Source organism: Oncorhynchus tshawytscha, linkage group LG26 (genome assembly GCF_018296145.1).
Source record: "Oncorhynchus tshawytscha isolate Ot180627B linkage group LG26, Otsh_v2.0, whole genome shotgun sequence".
NCBI classification, from domain to species: domain Eukaryota; kingdom Metazoa; phylum Chordata; class Actinopteri; order Salmoniformes; family Salmonidae; genus Oncorhynchus; species Oncorhynchus tshawytscha.
Window position 1 is genome coordinate 14,864,654 of NC_056454.1, and position 20,249 is coordinate 14,884,902.

At 45.6% G+C, this 20,249-nt stretch overlaps 1 protein-coding gene across 4 annotated transcripts in view; it reads left to right on the forward strand.

Moving 5' to 3' along the window:
• The first annotated feature begins 435 nt into the window (after nt 1-435).
• Nucleotides 436-20,249, forward strand: part of LOC112225240 (rap guanine nucleotide exchange factor 4) — a 54,881-nt gene continuing 35,067 nt past the window's right edge. For 2 of the 4 annotated variants that reach the window (XM_024388997.2, XM_024388998.2), the window contains exons 1-4: nt 437-575; nt 4,320-4,462; nt 4,557-4,645; nt 7,148-7,294. In XM_024388997.2, coding sequence (XP_024244765.1) covers nt 493-575; nt 4,320-4,462; nt 4,557-4,645; nt 7,148-7,294 — 462 coding nt within the window. In that variant the 5' untranslated portion in view covers nt 437-492. Of the gene's footprint in view, nt 576-4,319; nt 4,463-4,556; nt 4,646-7,147; nt 7,295-8,422; nt 8,595-20,249 lie in introns of those variants that run through there. The other 2 variants (XR_002949551.2, XM_024389000.2) reach the window with 2 other exon arrangements.

The following is a 20,249-nucleotide window of genomic DNA, read 5'->3' on the forward strand; positions in this document are numbered from 1 at the left end:
GGTATGTATGGGGTATGTAAGCTTATTTATAAGTTATATGCTTCAAGAATCAATGGATGTATATCATTCATTTAAAAGTCCAACATTGGGTGTACCAATCGCAGATTTCCTCTTAAATGACTTTGAACCTTACTTGCGTCACATGTTGTCGCACAGTCTATTGTTTTTGTATTGTAGTAGGTATTTTTTCCCAAAAGTGTAAACCGGTCTGGAGAGCTGAAGTCTGGCAAAAGCTCCCATGTCTGTATTGTTTTTTGGAAACTTGCCAGCTTTACAGTTGTAACTCGTAGGCTAAAAATGATCCTATAAATTGTTTTCAGAATATAATCCCCCGTCTCCCAACCATCATTAACGTTCCACTCAAGTAACGTATTGCGTGAAAAGGGATCACAAAAAGGCGTCAAATTCAACGATGCATTTGAAGAGCAGGAGGGATAAGGGAATAGACCAATAAAAAGAGCTGCTGATGCAAGTCTTCCTTTCACCGGGTCTATGATCTCTCCGAAAATGGTAGCGGCGCACACCTCTGGCCATTCCTCTGCCTCTGCAGATTGGATTATTTGCCTTGATAAAAGGTAATTCCACATTTCTTTAAAATGTCTTTTGAAACCAACTTCGTACTTTTCACACTACGCTGTGTTTTCGTCTGAATTTGGAGATGACTACTACGTTTTAGGCATTTCCTTGCAATGGGACCAGTGTAGCCTGTTTGCTTGCCTCACAGAAGCAGGTTATCCTCCGCAATGCACTCTTTTTAGGCTACCATATGTTGTCTAACGGGTGAATTTGATACAGTGAATATCGCTAGGTTTATGCCTATATAATATGTCTTCATAAATATGCCATATGAAACACTGCTCTAGCCTACGTATGTTTATATTCTAGATACAGCCCATTTCTAAACACGATATGAACTGATTCAGAGCGTGGATGTGCCATCATTCCTAATTAACATATAATACTACTAACTGATGATTCTGAAAGTAATAGTAGGTTACGCTCTTTAATTACGAGATCGTTTACACCAAATGTCACGAGAAGATGGACAAGAACCAGTGATGTATTTACAAACACACTGCTATGCTATGGTCCCCCACTGTGGGTGCACCCCATGCGGTCTATTGAGTGACTATGGTGTACTACTGTGTAAATTATTAGATGGAAATATCAGTCATTGAGAGTTGAATGTTCATCCTCTATTTATGACTGACAGATACAGAACTCCCCATGATGGTCACGAGTTGGAAACCAAGGGATGATCCTTCTAGAAAATCAATGTTGCTATTTTCCTACTTCTACTGCACTACTCTTCATGCAGAATGTAACCTTAGGTCAGAAATACTCTACACGGACTTATTTGATTCTTATTGTCCAGTGAGAATTTGTAAACACAAGCGAATACTTCTTGGATTATATGTGCTTTCTAACAGCATTTTAAATAGAAAGGGCATGTGTTGAACCACCAAAGACATCTATTAGGTGATACAGGTGGGAGGTTGTGGTCGTTTCACTGTTGATTGCTCTAGTCTAGAGCTTTAAACGTGCCATTCTAGCTTTGCCCCCCGAGGAGCATGATGCAACTTTACCTGTCTGGAAAATGACTTGTAACACAGGGAGGAGATGATGCGGTGGCTGACATGGTTTATTCCCGGGGGTTCTCTGGGCCCACTGCTCTAAATACGGAGCTGTGGATAAGGCTGCAGGAGAAAGGAAAGAAAGAGGCCCCAATGCTCCAGGAAACCTACTTCTCTACAGTCTCTCCATTCTGTACCATCACCTCCATGAGAGAGAGAGAGAGAGAGAGAGAGAGAGAGAGAGAGAGAGAGAGAGAGAGAGAGAGAGAGAGAGAGAGAGAGAGAGAGAGAGAGAGAGAGAGAGAGAGAGAGAGAGAGAGAGAGAGAGAGAGAGAGAGAGAGAGAGAGATACACAACCGTTCTAAGGGCAGGTTCAAAGTGCATTAGCCACACGGCCATCACAGCTTGCCAGATGTGTTTACACAATACATGTCCCTTTGTCACTGTAGAGAGTACTAGGCACTTTAGGCAGTGCAGCTTAAATGAGTTGCTTTTGGTGTGGCTCATTATCCCCCACCGGCAAACATGACTCGCCATATGATATAGACATTTGACATTTACAGTACAGACTTTTGATTTGACTTTGGTTGGTTGTGTCACTTTCCCCACCAAATGTAAGTGCAAATACAATGTGAATGGCTAAATATAGAATTTCATATGTGCATTGTTATACTCGGTCGTGCATTAAACACAACAGGTATCAAAGGGCCTATACCAGCTACCAAGACAGTTGGTAGTCTCTCAAATATGTTTGATCCCATAGTCGGCTAGTAAGGTACAGAACAAGCAGCTATAATATGCCACGAGGAAAATGTTTAACTCACATGATGCAATTTGGGGCTTAAAATATTGCCGGTGTGTAGGAAGGGAACGACAGGAAATAGGAATAGCTGAATATGCAGCTGTGTACCTCACATTTAGGAAGTATCTTCCCAAATCTGCGTCCAGTCATGTTGTTACACTTTATCAGTACTGGGAAGTTATTGCACCACTAGGGAGTTGAAAGTGTGCCAGAAAAATGATATATTTTTCCCGCACTTTACCCCCAGGCTATAGGTCAGTGAAATATGTTGTATTTTATATATATACATTACCTGTGGCAAGTAATTCAACAGTGTAATGTGAATGCAAGATAGTGGATCCAACACGGTCTTGTGAGGGGGTGCGAAGAATCAGGTGCAAAATGGTGGTATTTATTTACAGGGGCAGAAGGAGAGCTGGATCCATTAATATTTACAAGACGTTGACAACACTGACAAATAGACAGATAATTTAAAAATAACAGATAATTTACTGGCTTCTAAGGCAGAGTGCCTATAATTTTGACAGTCAAAAATGTCTTACACCACTGAGGCTGAGAGCCCTGGGACAACATGTCACTCCAGCCCAAGCTCTCCTGAAATAAGCACGGTGTCTCTTCCATGAGATGGTTGAGCTTACGTAGGCTAATGCGATGAGCATGAGGTTGTAAGTAACAAGAACATTTCCCAGGACATAGACATATCTGATATTGGCAGAAAGCTTAAATTCTTGTTAATCGAACTGCACTGACCAATTTACAGTAGCAATTACAGTGAAAGAATACCATGTGATTGTTTGAGGAGAGTGCACAATTTTTAACATGAAAAGTTATTACCAAACAAATTAGGCACATTTGAACATAAATACAATGGTTCATTGGATCAGTCTAGAACATTAGACATACACTGCTGCCAAAATCTACATTGCACCTGCGCTGGAATAATACATATTGGCCTTTCTCTTGCATTTCAAAGATGGTACAAAAAAAAATACAAAAGAATGGTTGTTTTTTTCTTTGTATTATCTTTTACCAGATCTATTGTGTTATTTTCTACTACATTCCTTTCACATTTCCATAAACTTTAAAGTGTTTCCTTTCAAATGGTACCAAGAATATGCATATCCCTGCTTCAGGGCCTGAGCTACAGGCAGTTAGATTTGGGTATGTCATTTTAGGCGAAAATTGAAAAAAAGGGGCTAATCCTTAAGAGGTTTTAAGGAACAAAATATTAAGACTACAGATTATTGTATGGGACAATATACAAACGTTTTTGAGAAAGATAATTTGTAAGATGCAATTTTATTGAGTAAATGTATTTATCGGTTTCTTTTCATTTTGATAAGAGATGAAAATGCAATGAATTGAAGGTTATTTGTTGATGTAAAAATCTAAATTTACCGATTTTAAGGTTGTTAAATTTAGAGTGGGATCGCAAGACATTCTGGGGGGGGGAAAATAGGGTCCTCAGAAATTCTGTCAGGAAGAAAATAGGGTCCCCAGAAATTATGTCGGGAGAAATGGGGTCCCTGCTGAAAGAGTTTGAATGCCACTGACATAGAACATTCTTTCTGGATAACTATGGTCTGGGTCGGCATGTGCTCTCCAAATCAGTACACAAACAATCCGCTGTGGTGAGTAAGCTACAAGTCGTCGATTTTATTTAACTTTAAAGTTTAAATTCGAATAAACAACGTTAACAACTTTTGTATAAAATAGTTTGACATGTTAAGCGATAGAAGTAAGTTTAAAAATGTAACATAAACAGCCATTTTGCAAACATTTTCAATCTGTTTTTGACTCTAATCGAGGGGATATGAATGGAGCTGAATGTCTGACGGGTGGGTGCTCTCCAGGGAGAATTGTCACAAACAATTATTTTCCTAATTCTCTAACGTTGTGCAGAATAACTGACCAATAAGGATATGTCCTCTCCATCTATCTAGACCCGCTGAACGCTCTGGGGAAGATGTGGACATCATCCTGGCCAGGCTGAAATGTGTGAAGGCCTTTGAGCGGTTCCACCCTAGCCTTCTACAGCAGATATGCCTGTGTGGATTCTACGAATGTCTAGAGAAGGGTATCACATGTAAGTCTTGGCTTCATGTTCAAAAGACCTGTATGCTAAAACAAGGCTCTAGAATATGAGAATCTGTTCTCACCTCGTGTATTTTCTTTTACAGTATACCGTCAAGGAGATATTGGTACCAGCTGGTATGCTGTCATCTCTGGCTCACTTGATGTCAAAGTGTCAGAGACAGCAAATCATCAGGTATATTGGGAGGGGGTTATGGTGGAGTTCAAACCAGACGGTGCATTACCTCCACCTGCTGGATTGGGGTATGGTGGAGACTGGAACTAGGTTCTTGTTGTTTATATTCTAGACTTGAAACCACAGGTGGTTAGGAATAATATTAAAGATGCACTACGCAGAAATCCCTTTGCCATTTCCTTGCAAAAAAATTGAATAGTTCACCCCATTTCTGTTTATTTGACAAAACAAGCATGTATAGCGTAGATAATCACTGTATCTAAACTGCTGTGACAAACAATATATTTTACCTAACCCCAATTATTATATTTTCAGTTGTTTAAAGCTGGTGTACAAAACTAAAAATAAAAGACTCAAAAACAAAACTTTTGAACGGGACCCATAGAAATAGTGCACATAGAACAGATCTACCGCATCTTAGACTTTCTTTCAATGAGAATGACAGATCTAGAACTCACATTTTTATGTGCATTTGGCCGGGTCGCCCAAAAAGTTACATATTACTGTTTAAAGCTTTGAGGATATCCTTGTCAGACTGTTGGGAGGAGGGGTTGATAGAGTAGCACAGTATTAGTCATAACACCCTAGCGGTCAAACAGGGAAATTGTTCCAATCGTTTTTCCACCACACATTTTTCCCATTTCCCTCCCAAAATGAAATGCTAATTGGCTATCATAAAGAACTACAAATACCATGATTTTCTGGATGAGACTGCCGAATCAAGGCAAAGGCTCGAATCTTGGATTAACTGTCTAATGTTAGCTAAATGTAGTAACAAATAAATTGGCTACATTTATTTGTGAACTGCCTTGTGCAAGTTTTAAATTGACACAATACCGTTTAGCAAAGGGGTTAGCTAGCGATGACGTACAGGAGCTTGCAGGGATTTGTAGTCTTGTATGATGTCTAAATTCATGCTAATTAGCATTTTCGAATCAAAGAGTAAATAGAGCCAAATATATTGATAAAAGTCAACTTGTCTGAGAGAGATTTACATGGTTATCAAATCTTTACGCCAGGGTTAGCCTACACAAAACACAGCCCTTATTGTTTGAGCTGTATGTTTTATGGGTATTTTGACACTTCCAATATGGGGCTCTATTGCTCTTTGCCGAGGGGGTGACCACCGGGAGATTTGTTTTGTAGAACTACTGAGGTCACTTCTGGTCACTTACAAAAAAAAAGATATTCTCCTCCAAAATGCACGAAACTGTAATTATGTTGACACCATCGGAAATATAACTGATGTGCGCCACAGCACTATAGGTGGCTGTGCACTTGTGTCTCTCATTCGTGCCACTGCTCGCTCTGTTTGCTACAAATAAAAGTTGTGATCTTCACACTGATCTTAAAGGGACAGTGGGAGATTTTGACTTAGCCAAAGTCAGTGTAGTTTGAAGGAAGTTGAAGGTAGTTTCGCAAGCCATCGACTGGAATTCTACAGGAACAGCTAGCATGCTGCTGCTAAATTAATATAGGGGAAACACTGCCTTTAATGAAAAGCGATATACTTTATTGAGTAGATGCTAAAAAACAGTAGATGGCATGAAAAATAGCAAATGAACAAGATTGCAAAATGAAACGGCAGAATGAAATGACCTCCCTTACTTTGAATTACTTTTCTGTGTAATATAAATCACTACCCTGTATTGTATTCAATCCATTCCTTGGTTCCAAAATAAATTGTACTATAGCAACAGTTAATATTTATGCATACAATCATTAAATACCAAATGAGATATATCAGAGGTGTGTCCACTTTCCTACAATAAATACATGATTAATATTCCTTATGGTTTGCCTGTAGTGTTGCAAAATTCCTTGAAGTTTCAATAATTTCTCAGGTTTTTCCTAATTCCCGGTTGGAGGATTCCCGGAATCAGAAGTTAAAAACCAGGAAATTCGGAATTCTCCAACCAGGATTTCTGGGAAACCAGGGAATTTATTGAAAGTTCCCAGAATTTTGCAACCCTAATTGCCTGACATGGGAGAAAATATTTTCAATACCTTCGATTCTATTAGTTAGTTGGTCTCCTCTCACGTCAAAGGATGAACTGCACTGTAACGTGTGCATGAGGAGATCAAGATGTACATTAACCCTGGAGCTCATCTGAAGAGCCAACTAGAAAGGGCACTCTACTTCACAGTGATTTGTATCTTCTGAGATTGGTAACCTTGGGGACACCAGGAGTCTTTTCCTATAATTACCAGCGCCCCATGTGCTCTAGTCTGCCTGGCAGGCCCTCTGTTGATTGGAGTGATTTTAGAAGCCCTCTGTCTAATGCAAGTGTTCAGATCTGCTAGATTGCGTCCCACCTTTTGGAGTGATCTGATCACTGCCAAAGCCAGCATTTTGAGTCCCATTTTTTAAGGCAAGGCCCATTTTTAAGGGGATTAAAAACATTTGATTAGCATAGTCCCCCTACCTCCTCCCTGTCTCTTCCTCTTTTGAAAACAACGAGGAACCATCCAAGCAGAGATCATTTTCAGTGTCTCTTGTAGGATGCTGTCACAATCTGCACTCTGGGTATTGGGACAGCATTTGGGGAGTCGATCCTGGATAACACCCCTCGGCACGCCACCATTGTCACCCGGGAATTCAGTGAACTCCTCCGCATCGACCAGAGGGAGTTCAAGTCTCTGTGGGAGGTAAGCACCTCAGCATTACGCCTTACCTTTGTGGATTCAGCTTTCAATACACCATCCAGTATGACTCACCTCAGATAGTGGCTGTAGCAAAGGAGGCTGCTGAGGGGAGGACAGCTCATAATAATGGCCGCAACGGAGCGAATGGAATGGCATCAAACACATGGTACCATTCCACTTATTCCACTACAGCCATTACCACGAGCCTGTCCTCCCCAATTACGGTGCCACCAACCTCCTGTGGGCTGTAACTATCTGGTAACTATCTGTATCAGTGGACTGATGATACCCACACTGGAAATAATGAGGCTTTGTGGGAGGTCTTGGATTTTCTTTGATATCTGCAAAATAAGCGTGCAGGCCTGCCATTTACATTCTTTGAGGTGTGTCACTGAGGCAGTGGATTTTAAGTTGTGTTTATACAATGTGTTTACATCACATGAGGAGGACATGAAAGTGCAAAGCAGGTTATTTACACCACAAGAAATATCCTTTTTGTAATATGTTAATTGGGATGGTATTTCTCTTCTCGAAACATCTGTTTGAAGTTCCAATGTGAGGCAGTATCATTTAGACATTTTGACCACTAGGGGGAAGTGCAGTGTTATAGACAATCGGTGCACTTCCTGTTGTGTGTGCGCTCACCGATCTCCATGATATGTTTTACAATTGAGGTTAGACCGCTGGCGTCATCACCATCATTTAAGCGGTCATCTAGAGCCATTCTTCCCTTGAATAATTAGTGTAGGAATAATAGTTTACCGCTGGGTAGATTTTTTTCCCCCCATATCTATGACAGATGGATCCTTGTGCTCAGGTCACAAGTAATTCCATGGGGATTTGTTTTGGAAGAGCAGTGTTGATGTTTGTATGTCTATCAGTGTCACCCATGTTGGTTTAAGACTAAAGGAGTAGAGCATGTCATTAGCAGGTTAGAAAATTATATCCCTTGCCAAATTGTCCCTTCCTGCTGCCCTGAGGAGCTCCCCTATCCCTCCACCCCCTCAGCCGTACAGGAAGGCACGAGTGAGCGAGTTGGCCAGGATAGGAGGTGCCACGCTGTCCAAAGGCCCCTGTCTGTCCTGGTGGAGCCACTACACTGGCTTCCTTTCCTCTGAGAGCGGAGGGCAGGCAGGGGGGGGTTGTTAGTTTTAAAGCTATGGACTCTACGTCACTCACTGGTCCTTCACACTGGAACTGGAATCTGAGCCCAGTTTGAATGTATGCTATGCTGCGGACAACCACGTGGAGATACTACACATCTCTAGTCAGAGGATAAGCTCTTCTGAGAGGTCGGTCTGAGGTGAGCCGCTCTTGGTGGGGAGGGGGGGGAGGCTTTTAGCTGCCAGACAGGAGCACCATCATTGTACATTTGCTCATGCTTCATTGATGGAAGATGTGTTTGTCCTGTCTTAAGATAATACTTTCTGCCCACGGTCGTGGTTAGCTTTTTAGAGCGGGGATAAGAGGAGTACTGAGTGATATAATGGCCTTCTATATTGGGGCTTTCCGTTGGATTTGTTGATGGGTTTCAGCTCAGAACCTTGGATGATTGTGTAGTTATGTCCAGCGACTTCTGCAACAGCAACGATTCAACAGTAACATACATTAGTGTCGAGAGAAGCGTCTGCATTTCCCTCACTATGAGGTAAGTGTTTAGTGCCTCATTGACGTGCTCCTATTTCATTACTAACACAGTCAAATCATTGGAGAGACTGTAGCAACTCACAGCCCATTGCTTAATTGCTGTCAATAGTGCTCAGTGAAAGCAATCTCTTTTGCCCCTGCCACTCTAGCCAATGCCCATGACGGCCATTTGGTTCCGCGAAACATCACTCCATCGTGGCGTTGTTGCTTGCCGTGCTGCGTTAGCTATGTCACACAAGCTGTGTGTGACTCAACTGCTATCAAAAGTGAACCCTGTGAACGTGCCCGTCGACAAGCTTTAGATGAATGATGGCGTTAGCGTGTCTCGATTGTGACTTTGGGTTGTATACTGGGCATGCCTGTCACTCGGTGTTTTGCTCATGATCACCGGATTTCGTTGATCCCGTTCAATTCTTTTGAGAATCTCCTCTTTGCTCAGCGTCAAGGTGCTAGACACGACGTGCGATAGGAATATTTAGCCATGCTGGTGCTCACCTGTGGAGCCTTGGTTTGAGACGGTCCAGGGGTGCCCATTTATTTCTGTCAGACATGCCGCAATGCAGAAAGTGCTCCTGATATCCTGTTACTAGCAGCAGAGGGCTTTCGAAATTCTTCATTTTCTCAAATGTTTATTCCCTGCCTGTTTACGATACATCACTTGTACTGTGCCGTAATTGATTGTAAATGCAGCCTAACTCCCTGCGGCATAGACAACTTCACCTTGTGTGTTTTTCTGATTGAGTCAAACGCAAAGCTAATTAAAGGCAAATGATCTCCCTCAGGCCATGACTACAGTAGTATTCAACCATGTATGAGTTGTATATCATTATTTGTCTGAAGAATCAAAGAGTAGTAGTTGCCTTAGGAGCTCCTTTGGGAGTTGATTGAGCACAGACCGATCTGTGAGCGAGAGGTCACCTTGAGGTGATGGTGACCGGAGTCGTCCGAGCCCCAGGTACATCCCCTGAGGAAGAAGATTTTTAGGTTGAGGGAGACCTTGATACACGCGAGCGTGCGCACACACACGCTCACACATGCACACACACACCACAGACCTCCACCCACACAGATCTGAGAAGTGAGCAGAAAGCCTTTGGCTCAACACTCCTACAGAGTGGTGGCAGACTGAGAACAGCTCAACACTCCTACAGAGTGGTGGCAGACTGAGAACAGCTCAACACTTCTTCAGAGTGGTGGCAGACTGAGAACAGCTCAACACTCCTTCAGAGTGGTGGCAGACTGAGAACAGCTCAACACTCCTTCAGAGTGGTGGCAGACTGAGAACAGCTCAACATTCCTTCAGAGTGGTGGCAGACTGAGAACAGCTCAACACTCCTTCAGAGTGGTGGCAGACTGAGAACAGCTCAACACTCCTACAGAGTGGTGGCAGACTGAGAACAGCTCAACACTTCTTCAGAGTGGTGGCAGACTGAGAACAGCTCAACATTCCTTCAGAGTGGTGGCAGACTGAGAACAGCTCAACACTCCTTCAGAGTGGTGGCAGACTGAGAACAGCTCAACATTCCTTCAGAGTGGTGGCAGACTGAGAACAGCTCAACACTCCTACAGAGTGGTGGCAGACTGAGAACAGCTCAACACTCCTACAGAGTGGTGGCAGACTGAGAACAGCTCAACACTCCTACAGAGTGAGAACAGCTCAACACTCCTACAGAGTGGTGGCAGACTGAGAACAGCTCAACACTCCTTCAGAGTGGTGGCAGACAGAGAACAGCTCAACACTCCTTCAGAGTGGTGGCAGACTGAGAACAGCTCAACACTCATTCAAAGTGGTGGCAGACTGAGAACTGCTCAACACTCCTGCAGAGTGGTGGCAGACTGAGAACAACTCAAAACCTACAGAGTGGTGGCAGACTGAGAACAGCTCAACACCTATAGAGTGGTGGCAGACTGAGAACAGCTCAACACCTACAGAGTGGTGGCAGACTGAGAACAGCTCAACACCTATAGAGTGGTGGCAGACTGAGAACAGCTCAAAACCTACAGAGTGGTGGCAGACTGAGAACAGCTCAACACCTATAGAGTGGTGGCAGACTGAGAACAGCTCAACACCTATAGAGTGGTGGCAGACTGAGAACAGCTCAACACCTACAGAGTGGTGGCAGACTGAGAACAGCACTGCCTGTATAAAATGGGAATGATTCTTTATTCATGGCTGCCATGTTAAGTGTTCAGAACATATTCTTCATCCAGTCTCAGCCTTCTCACTTCAAAGCATCATGAAAAAAACAAATGTCCAGACAGTACGTGTATATTCACTGATGGCCTTTGCTCCACGTTTGCTCCCAGTTTTGTGGCTTGCTGAAGTGAATGGGACACAAACTGTTTGTGATTATGGTGTGATATACTGTCGCACTCAGCTTGACATTGACTGTGGCGGAGTCACAGAAATATCTCTGGAACATGCCATGTTCATTGCTCTCTATTCCCCTGACCCCGCCTTCAACAACAATATCAACTGTCACGTCTACACTCTTAGAAAAATGTGTTCCAAAAGGGTTCTTTGGCTGTCCCAATAGGAGAACCCATTTTGGTTCCAGATGGAATGTTTTTTGGGTTCCATGTAGAACATTTTACACAGAGGATTCTACATGGAACTAAAAAGGGTTCCACCTGGAACCAAAAATGGTTCTTCAAAGGGTTCTCCTATGGAGGCAGGTTGTAGACAGCACATTTTTTTTCTAAGAGTGTATCAGGCATGGCTCCCGCTCTGCACATATCAGAGTCTGACTTATGTTATTGAGGCAGGCGGTGTGCTTGTTTGTTTAACAGAGAATACATGGGCTGGGCTCTTCACACACAGGAAAACTGGCTGTGGCCCCAATGACCTGATCATCAATTTCCCATACACTTTTCCTGCTTCCACCGTCCATTGAGATTGGAACAACACAATTGTGATTTGTGCTTTGCTTTTCCCCACTCTTCTTCTTTTCTTGCACGACAGCACAATCTGTATCGGTAGCTTATAACCAGTCTACCGCTGTCTGTTCCCTGTCCTTGATGCACATAGGAATGATTTTCATACCCAGGATTTTATTTGTTGCCCAATTTTCTGTTATTATTACACACTGTATATCTGTATATCTGTGCTGCAGGTTAGTGGAGAGACAGTGTTCAAAGGCGGGCGACCACCTGGGGGCTCAGTTTCTTGCAGGGCAGAGTGGGAGGTTCCTGGTAGAGAGCCAGACGCCACCCCCAGGATGGAACACAGGGGTCTCACTGCTCCTTCTGACGATGGATGGCTCTCGCTGGAGTCTCACGTGCGCATTTTTCCTCATCTATCGCAGGAGCCACGGTCTGCTCCGGGGTCCACGGGGCCCACGGGGCCAGGGCCGGCTGGAAACCCAAAACACACTGGAAGGGGGTCAACCCAGTGGAGGAGTGACGTAGGAAGAAAACGTGCACACTCACCCTGCCGGTCCTGACAGTGACTCCTCAGGAACCTCCCCTAGCTCCTGATTCATCCTCTCCACCTGTCCTTTAGACTGAGGCCTATACCTGGAAGTGAGGCTAACCGTGACCCCGAGCTTCTCCAAGAAGGCCCTCCATTCTTGGGATATGAATTGGGAGCCACAGTCCGAGACAATGTCCTCCGGGATGCCATAATACCAGAAGACCTGTTGGAAGAGTGCCTCAGCGACCTGGAGAGCAGTGGGAAGACAGGAAGGCAGGAAGAGGGATTTATCGACATGTCTTGGATAATCTATCCATGATGAATGGTCAAACCATCAGAAGGGGGAAGATCAGTAACAATGTCAATGGATAGATGGGACCGAGGTCGCTGAGGTACGGGAAGTGGCAGGAGCTTCCCTGCTGGAGCATTCCCGGTGGGACTTGGTTTGAGTACACACAGAACAGGACTTGACGTACCATGTAACATCCTGCACCAAGGTGGGCCACCAGTATTTCTCAGTGATGGAATGGATGGTGTGAGAAATACTTGGATGTCCTGCGACGACAGCTGTGTGTGCCCATGTCAGCAGCCGATCCCTTATCCCTGTGGGAACGTAGATGTGCACGGGAGGACAATTCCGGGGTGCGGGCTCCCTCTTTAGAGCCTGGAGGATGTCCACATCTACGTCCCAAACCCCTGGACCCATGACTCGGGAGTATGGGATTATGGGTGCCCTCTGGACAGGAGCCTCTCCCGAATTGTAGATATGGGACAGGGCATTGGCCTTGATGTTCTTAGAACCTGGGCGATAGTTGAACCTGGTGAAAAAGAGGGCCCACCTGGCTTGGAGCGGATTCAGTCTCCTCGCTGTCCGTGTGTACTCAAGGTTTCGATGGTCGGTGAGGATGATGAATGGTTCCTTGACCAGCCAGTGTCTCCACTCCTCTAATGCCAACTTCACCGCCAAGAGCTCCCGATTGCAGTCGTCGTAATTTCTCTCTGCGGTGGATATTTCTCTGGACAAGAAAGCACAAGGATACAATTTTAGGGTGTCCCCCTGTCTTTGTGACAAAACTGCCCCCACATCCACCTCCGATGCGTCTACCTCAACCACAAAAGGTAGCGTGGGATCTGGGTGTTTTAGCGAGGGGACGGGGGTGAAAGGCCCCTTGAGGAGATGAAAGGCCTCGTCGGCTACTGGAGACCAAAACAACCTACGAGGCCCACCCTTGAGGAGGGAGGTGAGAGGGGTGGTGACGGCGCTGAAGTTCCTGATGAAGCGGCGGGGTAAAATTTGGCAAATCCCAAAAAACTTTGTAATCTCTTGATGGTGATTGGAAATGGCCATGACCTTACCGCATCTACCTTCTTGTCCTCCATCCTCACTCCCCGATTTGGTAGTCCAAGAAGGAGACAGCCCTGTGGTGGATTTGGCACTTCTCCGCCTTGACGAACAGGTGGTTAGCCAAGAGGCGTTCCAGGACTGCTTGAACGTGAGTGATGTGATCTTCCAGGTTGGTCGAGAAGATCAGGATGTCATTGATGTACACAATCACCTGACATCCGAGCATGTCCCTGAACACCTTGTTGACAAATGCCTGGAACCCTGACGGAGCATTGGCTAAGCCAAAGGGCATAACCAAATACTCATATTGACCAGACATCGTGCATAGTCACTTTAACTATACATTCATGTACATACTACCTCAACTGGGCCGACCAACCAGTGCTCCCGTGCATTGGCTAACCGGGCTATCTGCATTGTGTCCCACCACAAACCACCCGCCAACCCCTCTTTTTATGCTATTGCTACTCTCTGTTCATCATATATGCATAGTCACTTTAACCATATCTACATGTACATACTACCTCAATCAGCGTGACTAACCGGTGTCTGTATGTAGCCTCGCTACTTCTATAGCCTTGCTACTGTATATAGCCTGTCTTTTTACTGTTGTTTTATTTCTTTACCTACCTATTTTTCACCTAATAGCTTTTTTGCACTATTGGTTAGAGCCTGTAAGTAAGCATTTCACTGTAAGGTCTACACCTGTTGTATTCAGCACATGCGACAAATAAACTTTGATTTGATTTGATTTGAACACCGTCTTCCACTCATCCCCCTCCCAGAAGCAAATGAGATTGTAGGCACTCCGGGGGCGATGAGGAGGGAGCGCGGGTCTTGGAGAATACCTCCCTTAGATCCTGATATTCCTTTGGGCTGGAGGGCAACCACAGGACTATCAACCGACGTGGAACGACAGGGGACAGGAAAGAAGGTCTTCCGGAATTCAGGTGACCAGTCGGTGATTCTCATCCTCGAACATGAGATGGTAGGGTTATGGCGCTGAAGCCAAGGTAGGCCGAGGATGATCTTGTGAACTGGTGCGCTGGTAATGAAGGCAATGTTTTCCTGGTGATTGGGCTCCACAGTGAGGATGGGTGGTTGGGTGATGTGTGTGATGGTTCCGGATCCTAGAGGCCAACAGTCGCGACCTTGAACCGTAAATGGAGAGGAGAACAGGTAGGTAGTAATATTGAGAGAGGAGGCAAGGGTCTGATCCATAAAGTTCCCCGCGGCGCCAGAATCCACTAAAGCTGTAGACACAGGGCATGAGGGACAGTCAGCCAGAGTGATGGGTACTAAAAAGAGTCTAACAGGAAGAGCAGTAGATGGAATACTCACTCCTGGTCCAGGGGATGTAACATCACGCGACCGTCCCTCTGCTCTAGTGGATCACAGATTCTGAAGTAACAGACACCACTGGCGCTTGTGCCCTCCCTGGCCACAGTACAAACAGAGCCTCAGCTGTATCCGTCTGTGTCATTCCACCGAGGGAAGGCGTGTGACCCCTACCGCCATGGGTTCAGGCTCTGATCCCGAAACACTCGCGGAAGGAGGGAGAGAAGCGATGGGGATGCCGACGCGCCCAGAGGAGGTTATCCAGACGGATGGCCATAGCAATGAGTGAGGTTGTCATCTCGGCAGGCCAGTTCCGTCTGGACCTCCTCGCGCAGACCTCTTCTAAATAACGTGCTCAGCGCCGGCTCATTCCAGCCACTGGAAGCTTATACTGTCCGGAAGGTAAGCACATACTCAGCAGCCGTCTGATTCCCCTGCTGGAGCTGAAGCAGACGCTTACCTCCCTCTCTGCCCTCTGCGGGAGGATTGAAAATACATTTAAACAGAGCCATGAACCCCTCATAAGACTCAAGCTCCTCCTCTCCTCTCTCCCAGACGGCCCATTCCAATGCCCGCCCAGTCAGCAGAGAAATAACCGTGGCAACCTTAGTCCTCTCGGTGGTGGGGGCTCCCATCTGATGTGTGAAATAGAGGGAGCACTGAAGGAGGAAGCCACGGCATTTGGATGGTGTCCCGCCATATTTCTCCGGGAGGGATAGACGGGTATCGATGACCTGAGCGGGTTGCTGGATGGGCTGGTGTGCTGACTCGTCGGGTAGACTGGCTCTAGAATGTCCTCCTCTGTTGAGACGTTGTAGAATCTTCCATGGCCGTCCCCAGTTGAGCCAGCTGATCATGGTGTTGACGAAGAAGGTCACCTTGTTCATTGATCGTCTGGGAGATGTCCGGTTGTCCTGCTGCTTCCATATTTTGAGTTGGTATTCTGTAATAATGTGGCGGTGAGTCAGAAGCACGTGAAACGTTTTATTAAAACAACAAAACCCAGAACACGACACTAACATAAGGCAGTACGCCGATAAACAAGAACAATACCAACCTGGTGAGTGAATATGTGAGAGTGACATGTAAAGGGCAGGAATTTAGGAAGGTAATGGAGTCCAGGTGTGAATCATGATGATTCACAGGTGCACGTAATGATGGCGACGTCGTACGCTGGAGGGGAGGAGCAGGAGCAGACGTGACAGATTGTAAATATGTTACTACCTAACAATATTGTCAAAAACACTTATTGGATGCTGTGTGGCTGTTGGTTACAAGGCCAGAACAGAGATAAAAGCTGCATACCTGTGTGGCTGTAATCAGTAGGAAGGTCAAAGATAAGATTCCATCTGCACACTGTCCTTGATGTAATGCAGAGAGGCTAAGTAATAGAACCAGGGGTACTTAATGTACGGAACGTTTCGGGGTCAGAACTCACGAAATAGAGGAGAAAGGATTCAGGGCCTTAAATAATGCTCTTTGTATGCCACCCTGCCACCCCTGGATAATAGGAGAACAAGAGCGATTCCTGAGTCCAAAAAGCTATTACTGCGGTTGGCTTTCTGCTTTGCTCTGGATGTAATGTCCCTTAATACCCTGCTGCAGGCCCAGTGTGCCTGGACAATACCATACTGTCCGATCAGTTTAGTTTCAACTGTAGGTTTGAACATGCAATTTGGAATAATTTGTCAATTTCACGAATGCCCTGCGTGCGAAATGGCAAGTTGGGTGCTGTAAATGTAATATGCCTTCATTAACCATTGGTACGTTGGAATTTAGACGTCACTCTCAACAAGAGAGATGTACATCTCTCTGGTAAGAAGACGGGGCGGGGGCGTATGTCTTATGGCCAACGTGACATGGTGTGATGAAGGAAACATACAGGAACTCAAATCCTTCTGTTCACCTGATTTAGAATTCCTCACAATCAAATGTAGACCGCATTATCTACCAAGAGAATTCTCTTCGATTATAATCACAGCCGTATATACCCCCAAGCAGACACATCGATGGCTCTGAACGAACTTTATTTAACTCTCTGCAAACTGGAAACGATTTATCCGGAGGCTGCATTCATTGTAGCTGGGGATTTTAACAAGGCTAATCTGAAAACAAGACTCCCTAAATTTTATCAGCATATTGATTGCGCAACCAGGGGTGGAAAGACCCTGGATCATTGTTACTCTAACTTCCGCGACGCATATAAGGCCCTGCCCCGCCCCCTTTCGGAAAAGCTGACCACGACTCCATTTTGTTGATCCCTGCCTACAGACAGAAACTAAAACAAGAAGCTCCCACGCTGAGGTCTGTCCAACGCTGGTCCGACCAAGCTGACTCCACACTCCAAGACTGCTTCCATCACGTGGACTGGGAGATGTTTCGTATTGCGTCAGACAACAACATTGACGAATACGCTGATACGGTGTGCGAGTTCATTAGAACGTGCGTTGAAGATGTCGTTCCCATAGCAACGATTAAAACATTCCCTAACCAGAAACCGTGGATTGATGGCAGCATTCGTGTGAAACTGAAGGCACGAACCACTGCTTTTAATCAGGGCAAGGTGTCTGGTAACATGGCTGAATACAAACAGTGCAGCTATTCCCTCCGCAAGGCTATCAAACAAGCTAAGCGCCAGTACAGAGACAAAGTAGAATCTCAATTCAACGGCTCAGACACAAGAGGTATGTGGCAGGGTCTACAGTCAATCACGGACTACAGGAAGAAACCCAGCCCAGTCACGGACCAGGATGTCTTGCTCCCAGGCAGACTAAATAACTTTTTGCCCGCTTTGAGGACAATACAGTGCCACTGACACGGCCTGCAACGGAATCATGCGGTCTCTCCTTCACTGCAGCCGAAGTGAGTAAGACATTTAAACGTGTTAACCCTCGCAAGGCTGCAGGCCCAGACGGCATCCCCAGCCGCGCCCTCAGAGCATGCGCAGACCAGCTGGCCGGTGTGTTTACGGACATATTCAACCAATCCCTATACCAGTCTGCTGTTCCCACATGCTTCAAGAGGGCCACCATTGTTCCTGTTCCCAAGAAAGCTAAGGTAACTGAGCTAAACGACTACCGCCCCGTAGCACTCACATCCGTCATCATGAAGTGCTTTGAGAGACTAGTCAAGGACCATATCACCTCCACCCTACCTGACACCCTTGACCCACTCCAATTTGCTTACCGCCCAAATAGGTCCACAGACGATGCAATCTCAACCACACTGCACACTGCCCTAACCCATCTGGACAAGAGGAATACCTATGTGAGAATGCTGTTCATCGACTACAGCTCGGCATTCAACACCATAGTACCCTCCAAGCTCGTCATCAAGCTCGAGACCCTGGGTCTCGACCCCGCCCTGTGCAACTGGGTACTGGACTTCCTGACGGGCCGCCCCCAGGTGGTGAGGGTAGGCAACAACATCTCCTCCCCGCTGATCCTCAACACTGGGGCCCCACAAGGGTGCGTTCTGAGCCCCCTCCTGTACTCCCTGTTCACCCACGACTGCGTGGCCATGCACGCCTCCAACTCAATCATCAAGTTTGCGGACGACACAACAGTGGTAGGCTTGATTACCAACAACGACGAGACGGCCTACAGGGAGGAGGTGAGGGCCCTCGGAGTGTGGTGTCAGGAAAATAACCTCACACTCAACGTCAACAAAACTAAGGAGATGATTGTGGACTTCAGGAAACAGCAGAGGGAACACCCCCATCCACATCGATGGAACAGTAGTGGAGAGGGTAGCAAGTTTTAAGTTCCTCGGCATACACATCACAGACAAACTGAATTGGTCCACTCACACAGACAGCATCGTGAGGAAGGCGCAGCAGCGCCTCTTCAACCTCAGGAGGCTGAAGAAATTCGGCTTGTCACCAAAAGCACTCACAAACTTCTACAGATGCACAATCGAGAGCATCCTGGCGGGCTGTATCACCGCCTGGTATGGCAACTGCACCGCCCTCAACCGTAAGGCTCTCCAGAGGGTAGTGAGGTCTGCACAACGCATCACCGGGGGCAAACTACCTGCCCTCCAGGACACCTACACAACCCGATGCTACAGGAAGGCCATAAAGATCATCAAGGACATCAACCACCCGAGCCACTGCCTGTTCACCCCGCTGTCATCCAGAAGGCGAGGTCAGTACAGGTGCATCAAAGCTGGGACCGAGAGACTGAAAAACAGCTTCTATCTCAAGGCCATCAGACTGTTAAACAGCCACCACCAACATTGAGTGGCTACTGCCAACACACTGTCAATGACACTGACTCTACTCCAGCCACTTTAATCATGGGAATTGATGGGAAATTATGTAAATATATCACTAGCCACTTTAAACAATGCTACCTTATATAATGTTACTTACCCTACATTGTTCATCTCATATGCATACGTTGATACTGTACTCTATATCATCGACTGCATCCTTATGTAATACATGTATCACTAGCCACTTTAACTATGCCACTTGGTTTACATACTTATCTCATATGTATATACTGTACTCGATATCATCTACTGTATCTTGCCTATGCTGCTCTGTACCATCACTCATTCATATATCCTTATGTACATATTCTTTATCCCCTTACACTGTGTATAAGACAGTAGTTTTTTTTTGGAATTGTTAGTTAGATTACTTGCTCGTTATTACTGCATTGTCGGAACTAGAAGCACAAGCATTTCGCTACACTCGCATTAACATCTGCTAACCATGTGTATGTGACAAATAAAATTTGATTTGATTTGATTTGACAGTTGTTGCATACAAAGTGGATGAACCACAGCATATAGAACAACAATTCCAATGTCAATATCAAATAATGAAATCTTCAAGTTGAGCAGGTGTCAAATTGAAGGATAACTGCATGAAAAGGTACTATGATCAGTGTTCCAGTCTTATGTGTTCACATTTCAAGGTTAGATGGTACTTAGGGTACACATCTGTATTTTCTGTGTAAGTACGACTTTAACCGGTTAAATAATCGAGTAAAGCTCCCGTTTGTCCCTGCCTTTTGGGACCACGTGAGCAAGTTACAGTAGAACTGTGTCTGCGCTGCATGTGCGTAGTGTACTGTAGCTGTGTGGCGCTGCGATGGACCGAGCGTCCACTCATGAGCGCATGATGATTGGAGGAGTAGAGTAATCGCCTAGCAACTGCTGCGTGGGGGAAGTAAGCTGGCAGGCAGGGAAGCAGGGAGGGAGGGAGG